General features: G+C 44.0%; 1 protein-coding gene across 1 annotated transcript; it reads right to left on the bottom strand.

Annotated features, from left to right (window-relative positions):
- Nucleotides 1-4,207: 4,207 nt before the first annotated feature.
- Nucleotides 4,208-8,881, bottom strand: LOC134483308 (disks large homolog 5-like). Its single transcript, XM_087596619.1, has 6 exons — nt 8,725-8,881; nt 7,534-7,693; nt 6,232-6,375; nt 5,431-5,597; nt 4,607-4,712; nt 4,208-4,484 (listed from the first exon to the last, which is right to left on the bottom strand). The coding sequence occupies exons 1-5, from the start codon at nt 8,849-8,851 to the stop codon at nt 4,648-4,650; spliced, it is 663 nt and encodes a 220-aa protein (XP_087452745.1). The 5' UTR covers nt 8,852-8,881; the 3' UTR covers nt 4,208-4,484; nt 4,607-4,647.
- Nucleotides 8,882-9,193: the final 312 nt, after the last annotated feature.

The following is a 9,193-nucleotide window of genomic DNA, read 5'->3' as shown; positions in this document are numbered from 1 at the left end:
GTCTGGGCCAGTCTCACTGGTTGAGAATTCTTGCAAAGCCTCATCTCCAATTCCTGAGTGAAGGTGTAGGGTAGGAGAACGCCTGGATTTGAAATTCAGTGTTTTCAGACTTCAGAATTGGATGAGAGGTACTCAGTGTGTGCATGTGTCCATGTGTCTGTATGCATGCACATGCAGGCCAGGGATGGACACCAGCAACCTTCCTCAGTCACGCTATGCCTCTCACACAAACAAGCTCTCACACAGAAGCTGTGCCTCACAGATGAGGCTGCTCAGGCTTAGAGTCCCAGAGATTGTTCTGCTGCTGTGCTTCAAAACGTTGAATGTGAGTGTGTGTGTGTGTGTGTGTGTGTGTGTGTGTGTGTGTGTGTGTGTCTGTGTGTGTGTGTATGACACACACACACAGTGGGGGGGAGAGGGAGAGAGGGAGAGAGACAGAGAGAGAGACAGAGAGAGAGAGACAGAGACAGAGAGAGAGACAGAGAGAGATTCTAACAGCCTGTACAACCATGCATGCACATATGGATGCCAGAATGAAATATCAGGTATCTTCCTTTTGGAACTGGGTCTTAATCAACTATCAGCTCTCTATACCTTAATATCTAGCAGGAGTCCCAGCGTGAGCATTGCCAGAGCAGACACATGCTTGGCTGTCAGGCAGGCAAGAGGCAGAGATCTTGTTCTATTCTTCATGATTAATGCTCTTAGTGCCCTTGAGGGCCTGGCGGACACCTGCCTGGAGACGGCTGGATCTGATGCTGGCCTAGACATCCAGGGCTATTGATGATGGATGCCCAAAGTGGCCCTCATTCTTGGCAAACTTCTCTCTTCTAGTCCGAATATGCTTGAGTGTCTAATGCAAGGACTGGGTTTTAGTTTTCCTCTTCCATCCTGCTGCCTCCTTATTTTCTTCAGCAGGTCACCTGCCCTAGTGATGAAAGAGAAGTGTGTGAACCACAGCACCACCCGCCCATGCTTCTGCTTGCTGATCTGTGGTATCTGTCGACATAGAACCATTCCTGTGGTGGTCCTGTTGCTGTTTGTGAGTTTTGAGGATTTATGCCAGTGTAGTAATATGCATAGTCATCCTGGGGAACACCACAGGAAGTTGGTCCCCAGGTTTCAGCACACAGAAGCACAGGCCAGAAGGAGGTCCAGTAGATGTGCTGTTAGTTTCCTGTGTCTGATGCATGATTGTCCCTTGCTTAATAAAATGTATACACAAAACTCTTTAAGTGTCCCACTGACCTCTGAGGAAGAACATCAGTGGAAAGATGACTTTGACCTCTTAACTCTCTGTTCCTGTCCTCATAACAGGTTTCTGTAGCAGCCAAAGTAGAGAAGCCTCCTGAGGGAAGGAAGTCCAGAACCTGGGATCAACTCAAGGCCTGGAGGGTGGGGTGGGGAGGAGAACCTTTTGTTGTGGGAATGAGCATGGATCAAGAATGTAGCCCCAGTGTTTCTGGGGAACTAAGCTCCAGAAAATCTTGCCAATTCACAGAACTGGGTCATGTGGGAGCCTACACTGTTTCAAAAGGAGAGCAGGTTGCTTTCTCCTGGAAGAAGCACTTGGGGGTTGACTGTCACTTCTGAACCTTCTGTTCTAAGTGACTTCTCAGAAGGGGCACTTTGCTGTAACTCCTCCATGGGACCCACCCAGCACTGGGGCTGGAGGATCCTCTGGTGTTGCAGCTCTGAACTGGGAGGGGGAGCTCTCACCCTGACATGGAGAAGCCTGTTTTCACAGCTGATCTAGATCTGAGGAACAGGTGCTTTTAGAGAAGCATGTGAAAGCATCTCCTGCAGTACAGCTCACTCTGCAGGGAAAGTCACACAGGACAGGGAATATTGGCTTCCCAACTTCCCCAGGCAGTTAAAACCAGGGAGGATTGTTGAATTTGTTCATTGTCTATTGTTATATCCCCCTTTTCATTTCTAGTTTTGTCAATTTAGGTATTGTCTCTCTGGTGTGCAGTTTGTTTGAGAAGGAGTTATCTGTCTGGTGGATCTCCTCAAAAAAAAAAGAAAAGAAAAGAAAGAAACAAAAACAAAACAAGCAAGCAAACAAACAAACAAAAAAACCAACACACAGCTCTTGGTTCCCTTCACTCTTTGTATTTTTCTCTTTGTTTGTAATTGATTGATTTGATTTGAGCCTTGAATTAATTTCCTGCCATCAAATCCGACGTGACACTGTATAAGATGAGGCATGGTAACAGCAGCATGGAATAAATGAAGCTTATGCTGCTCTCTGTAGTGGGGATGACATCACAATCTCACTGCAAACCATGCACAGCCCGGTTAAGGCTGGATTAAAGTAGCCCACCATTTCAGTGCTCCCTAAAAGGTGCCATGGGACAGTAGTAGCATGAGTCTGCATACACCTCGACAGTTTTCACTAGGGACTACACACACACACACACACACACACACACACACACACACACACACACTGTACAGACATGGTGCACATTCTTTGCACACAAAGAAGAAAGTGAGCAGTAATGAAAACACACCAATAATGGAATTGATGGAGGGAGTTGTGGGGAAGCTGGGGCTTAGAGTTACTTAAAGGCCCTATGCAGGCTCCCATTTTGTTGGAGGAGAAACTTCACGTGCAATGTGGTTCTTTATTTTCTTTCTCTAAAGCACAGAGGGCTAGGGTGGAACATAGGGCTTTGAGCATGTTCGGCAAGTGCAGTCACACTGAATTAAATCCTAGGACAGGAACCCTATTAATCTTCTACAAAATTACAGAGCAGCCTGGATGAAGACTCTCAGCTGAAAAGGTGGACATCTCAAGACAGGCACTGGACAATGGCTGACAGACTTGACTGAAGACTGGAACTGTTTTGCTATCTCATAGGAAAAGAAGGCCCCTCATACCACACTGTACTCTAAGGACAGTTTATGCAGGTTAGGCATGGCATGAACTATTGTCTCATGTCACAGATGTCAGCACAAAGTATCCAAGGTGTTGTATGACAATGGTAGCATTAACAGAACAAAGCACACAGTGTCATGAAGACATAAATTATGAGTTTGTGTAGCAAGACCCAGGCCTCTTCCAGGGTCTTAGATAGTAACTGAGAACCTCAAATACGGTAGTAATGTGATAGTGTGGTGTGAATCTAGTTACAGCTAGCTTCTATTTTGACACAGATGACACTTTTTGTGTCATGGTCAGCTTATAATGAATGACTAGACCTAAGCATGAGAATAACCAAATACTACATTGCTTCTCTAGCTGCTGAGCTTTTAAAATCCCTGGGGTGACAGTAAGCTTTTGTGGACATTGTGGATTGGTCCTTCTGTACTTTAACTCTCGGAGTCACCTCCACTCTCAGTAAGTTAGTTCAATTCCATAAATTGGAAATCAGTCACCTGGAAAAAATACATTCTCAATACGATCACAGATTAGCCATGGAAAAACTGTAGCTTGAACTGTCCCACCTAGGTTCTGGGCTTGCACAGGCCTGCTCTCCAAAAGAAACCTGTGTTCACAGTTGCAGGCTACATTCACTATGGATGCTCTTGAGGTTCTTCCCTAAACTTCTCAGGTTAAAATAATTTTCTTGCTAACAATCAAAAAACCCATTATGCCAATCTGGCCTAAAGGAAGCTAGTTTCTATTCTGTATTTTATCATGTGCATAATACATGTGGTCATCATTGATAATAGGTGAAAGATCTGCTCTAATAAGGAAACTAAGTGATGCTGGAGGATGATCCTGACCCACAATGAGCAGTGGAAACACCAGAGCCCTGTAGGGATGCCTGGCAACCTAACACATTGAGCGTGCATGGTTCAGTAAGTTCCCTGTGAATACACATCTCCTGAGATCTCTCTATTTATTTGGAGGTGATCCTGTCCACCTAATACAGCACCTCATGTGGAATAACAAAAGCCACCTGCAGGAGCTGTGGTGATGACTCACAGTTAGAGCATCTGTGCTCTCTCAGAAGAACCACATAGACCCTAACAATTAGGTAAAGTATGTCAGTGATTACATCATAAAGTGTGTATCAGAGAAACAGCCACATTATCCACACAAAAGACACTATCACACTGGGTACCCCTTGGTGACTTTGAATTCACTTATTAGCCCAGGCTCCATGGAACATGCAGAGATCCATCTCCAGCTGTCAGTTCTAAGCCCACAGGACAGAATCCTTGAGTAAGAATGATGGTCTTAAGAGTCAAGAGATAGAATTCAATTTTTATTCATAACAAATACATTTTTACAACAAAACAGGATTAAAATGAATAAATAAAAATATGTAAAAATATTTGAAAGTGAAAAATAGTAACAAGAACATATAAATATGAAACAACAAAAAGAAAACTTCAATTAAAATCATAACAAAAATATTTCTAAACAGCATATTCTTAACAAACATTTAGAAGCACAGATGTATTGCTGTTTCTCCTCTAGCACACATAATGAAAGGCAGTCCCCCAAGTTGTCTCTCAAGTGGTGTTTTCTGAAGAAGAAATTAGTAAGACCTCATTCAGTCAGACTGGCTTAGTGTTATATAAATTTAGGGTCTCTAAGAAATGACAAATTAACTCTGAGGAAGAATACTCATCCAAAAAATGTTGTTACCGTTCAGGATGTTTGTCATCAGGGACTCCTGAGAAAGCAACTTATTCCTCAGGAAGCTCTCTTACTGGTGTGTGTCCAATTCCAGCTCTCTTGTACTTTCTGAGACCTGGGAGAGGAAGGCAGTTTTTCAGACACTGATTTGGTGGGGAAATGCAAGCCAGCTGTCAGAATGCAGCCTTCTACCACCTCAATTCTATTGGACAGTCAACATGGACCTTTTAACTGATATCATTGTTGCTAAATCTGTGGGCAGGGCAAAATCTCCAGAGAGCCTCACAGTAATGTGGGCTGCCAATATGGGACCCAGACTTATACCAGTACAAACCAAGAACAGGGCAATGGAAGGAACCTCATTGGGTTGCAGGAAGAAAGGAGATGTCCATATGTCACCAAGGTTAAAGCCAATGACAAGTACTAATTTGACATTTGCACTTGGTTCTTATCCCGGAAAGGTGCTTCCTACACAAGAAGTCGCATGACCACAGAGTGTCATTTGTCAAAGAACCAAGAACTTGTTCAAAACTCTACATAGCATCCAATCTATCACATGGATATGCAATAATGAGGTATGTTATTAATCTGTCACCATTTCTATACTGCAGCTTCAAAAAGAGCAGACAAATATACTTGCAAAATTATTCAGTCTCTGAAAAGGGGTTAACTTCCGAGAATACTTGTGCATAGGCAGAGCAATGAACAATTCCATTACATGAGGTGATTGCTGGTTGGGATTGTAAATTAGAAAGGTGGTAGTAGAAAGCAAAGATGTATCAAATTGGCAAATTTTATCAGATATTGTTAAGCTAACAGCTGCTCGTCTGTACCTGATGATGGTGGGTCTGGACGTTGCTGGTCTTTATCTTTCTTGTTGAAGTCAACCAAATATTTCTGGTTCAGTGCACAATCAAGATGTACCTCCTTGCTCTCCTGCTTCAGTGGGACCAACTTCTTCCTACATGTGTTCTCCATCAGGAGCTGGCTGAGCAGGTTTCTGGAAATACAGCCTGCATAGTAAGATCATGCTGCCCCTTTCTCCCATTCCTACTCCCGAGTGCCACTAACACTACCAGGTCCCAGATACCCATGAAGACTTAATAAAATACATCTCGACACATATAATGCTGCTGCACAAACCACAAAGAGTTAATTCAGGGAAGAATAAATTCTTTGCTTGGCCCGAGCACCAATTAGTGTCCACATCTCTCAAAAAGAACATGGATCTACAACTATCCATGAAAGCCCAATGCATGGGGGCAACATCAATTAGTAGTTGGCAAACACCCTGAAAGGAGGTCAGTAGAACCAAGGGAAGGTCATGCTAACCATGTGGTCCACACACTGAGCGTTGTAAAACCTGGTATGACCCCAGAGGCCCAGGTCAGCCTAATAAAATTCTGCTGAATTCAATCAGTACTATTCTATCTGGAGCCTTCTGAAAATGCCTAGGCAATCCTGGGATGAGTAACAGTCTTTTATGGAACTGAAAACTGAGTCCTAATGACCCTGGCACACTGATGTGTAAACAGCACAAGAGATAGAATCATAGCTGAAGACCGTCCAATCCAGAACAAAGAAAGTCAGAAATGGCCATTCCACAGGTGATAGCCTTTCTGACCAGGACTTACCTAGAGAAGGTAATCTCCTTCTGCAGCTTATGGTTGTTCTCATGGATCTCAGTGTTCTCCATCTCTAAGTTGTGCAGAATTGGTATGATCTCCTCCTCCATTCTCTCCAGGTCTTCATAGTATGGATTTGGCCTGAAGTGTGGCCTGGCCCCAATGATAGAATACAATGAACATCTGCATTTAGGAATATATGAACTCAGGGTGGGTCCTGTACTACACCAGTTCTGGAAGGACACCTTCTGAATTCTACATATTGGATCTTCTTCAGCTTCAGAAACGTGTTTTTCTGCATCCACCACACCAGAATCTCAGCATCCAGATGGAGGCTTCCCTGGCTCCCTTTGTTCAATCAAGAGGAAATCTGCAGTCAAGCCAGTTGAGCTATCAAGAGCCTAGGCCACACCTCTCCATGCTCCCCCACCCCCAACACACCCAGAATCCTGTGATTTCTTTTTTCCTGTCCTGATAACAGACCATATATCAACCCAAAATTATAATCTGCACAAGGAATACAAATGTACAGACAAACGTGGCCACATAGACAAAGAACTGTGCTGTTGACAGTGGGGCTCCCAGAACAAAGCATTCACATCACCATGAAAGTGTTACAGGTAAATACTCAAGCCAAGACATAGACTCCTAGATTCCAAGTGTGGAGGGAAATATAAACATATAAAAGTTGTGCATATGCATTGAGATGTATGCACACACAGACTCACAGACTGAGACACACCCACAAAAAAGAGAAAAGCAAACAGAGTCAGAGAAAGAGAAAGATAATTATGGAAACAGAGAGCACTGTGAGAACCAGGAGAAATGCATGCACCATTGCTGTCTCAGAGGGCAAGACACACAGACAATAACAAACAGGCCTGAGCCTGAGACCTTCTAGTCAAGCATTGAGATGAACAGTTGGGACCAGGACCCTCAGGCTGCTGCCTGGATCTTCCAGTACTGAGTCACCTGCCTAGCACTTACAGAGACTCACCATAAACTCACTTCAATTACAATCTTGCAAAGCCACCAGCTGTCAAGGGTTTTGCAAATGCACACTGGGAACTCACTCTCCCTCACTTTATCCCTGAAAATCCTGCTTTTCAATAAATGGAGGCAGATGAGTCCATTGTCCATCTCGCTCCTCAGGAGGGGTCAGGTTCTGAATCTCCTCTATATGGGAGGTGAGGTTTAGCACATGGTGGTTAGGGAGGCACAGCTTTCTAGAACCCAAAACCTTAATAGGATGAGATGAAGGTGACCTTGCAGACCCAGGATTGAAACAAGAACGTTTGGAGCAATTCATACTTGTTTTTCATAGATCTCTCTGTCAGAAACCTCAGGCGATCTCTCAGGTCATTTCTCTCCTCGGTAATGAGCTGCAGCTCTTTAATCAGCCTTTCCTTTTCCTTCTTGGCCTGCTTCTCGCTTAGGGCAGTTTCAGGGGATGATGTTTCTCTCCCAGCGTCTGTAGGTAGAAGAGCACAAGTGAACATCCATGGGGAGAATGCATAGAGTGTACATAGACCACACTGATTCCTAAACATGAGAACAAGCCTAGAACCCAGTGTCATTGCTACTCGATTGGCCTATGCTTAAGAGACCTCCTCAGGGGATCTCAGTTCTCCCACTACTCTATAGAGACCAAGAGATGTAAGCAGCCAGGTGTTCCCTATGCCGGACATCACGTGCTTACATGTACCATGGAGATGGCTTCTCCATGATTATTATCAGCTGAACAGGGTACAGCTTTATTTCAGGACCCTCACCGCTGTGGTTTCAGAACTCACCATAAATTCACCATCCACAAACCTTGAGTGATTGGAGACACTCAGATGTCCTACCCTGATACTCTAGGCCAACAACTTTGGATTTAAAACACATTTCCAGGAAGGACATGTTCAACAGATTTATCAAATCCCCCATATGAAATAAAAATGCCCCAGAAGTTCCAATAGGTTACAGGCTGAATCTTGGTCCACATGTTCCAAACAGTTTTGATATTTTAGAAAAATGTGTGTAACACACAACCTCTAATATATAAAGCTAATGATGACCCTGCCAGTTAGAAGAAATCAGAGGAGGTCTAAGAACATAAGGTTATTGCCTGGAGCACAATTCTCTCCCTGTTACTCTGTCAGATATCCACTGTATTTAAAGAAGCAATGATAGTGAAATACATTGCTGCCCTGTCTAATCTCAGAAAAGGTGGACCCTCCATGACTCCTGATGGTGCTATTATGTCAATGTAACATAACACATGAACTGTAAAAGTAAAGACCAGAAGTTCACAGTACAATAGCATTGGCCTTACCATATCCTCCCTGTGGGGATAGGGAAACTAAAGTTCTGAAATCCTTGACTTTCAGGAATTGTGATATTCATGGAAATTCAATTCCTTTTTAGATGCTCCAGTTGTTGTGGCCCATTGCTAGAAAGGTGAGCTTAAGCCTGCAGCCCCCCTGACAGGAAGCTCAACAGACACTGCCCAGAACTTACTCCACATTCCCCAGAAGCGCTGTCTTTGTCCATCATTACTTTGAGACGAAAGGCCAGACTCCTTCACTCTAGTCTCTCCAGAATCGACGTTCCCCCTCCCAAAACGCTTGCGAAGATGGGAAAACATGTCTTAGCTTGTAACTGCCAGACTCAGACTGAGAGAAACTAGGGCACTGGTTGTCACTGATGTCTGGTGACATCACAGAGGATGCCAGAACTCTCTAGGAGACAATAGAATGTCCAAGAAGGGACAGCTAATGTCATGGGGAGCAGACTTTGCCTCCCTGCTAATGTTCTCCCTGTACTGAGCAAAAGCAGAGGTGCCCTTTCCAGGAGACTTTCCTGGGGAGAGCCACTGAGCATCTCCTGCTTCCAAAGCCAAATTTTCCTCAAGGCTTGATTATAAAAACCTTAGTAATTCCTATGCATCTAAATGAATGTTTCCTTCCATATCTTGCCCCAAAAATGT

This window comes from Rattus norvegicus, chromosome 19 (assembly GCF_021556685.1).
Source record: "Rattus norvegicus strain SHRSP/BbbUtx chromosome 19, alternate assembly SHRSP_T2T, whole genome shotgun sequence".
In the NCBI taxonomy this organism is placed as follows: domain Eukaryota; kingdom Metazoa; phylum Chordata; class Mammalia; order Rodentia; family Muridae; genus Rattus; species Rattus norvegicus.
Note: the sequence above shows the minus strand (reverse complement) of the source record. Positions and strands in the feature narration are given on the sequence as shown.

Coding starts and splice junctions, on each gene's coding strand:
- LOC134483308 (XM_087596619.1), bottom strand. CDS start 8,851: ATGTTTTCCCATCTTCGCAAGCGTTTTGGGAGGGGGAACGTCGATTCT. Junction 6,376..7,533: donor GAGAGATCTATGAAAAACAA/GTATGAATTGCT, acceptor CATTGGGGCCAG/GCCACACTTCAGGCCAAATC. Junction 4,713..5,430: donor TCCAGACCCACCATCATCAG/GTACAGACGAGC, acceptor TTCCTCTCCCAG/GTCTCAGAAAGTACAAGAGA.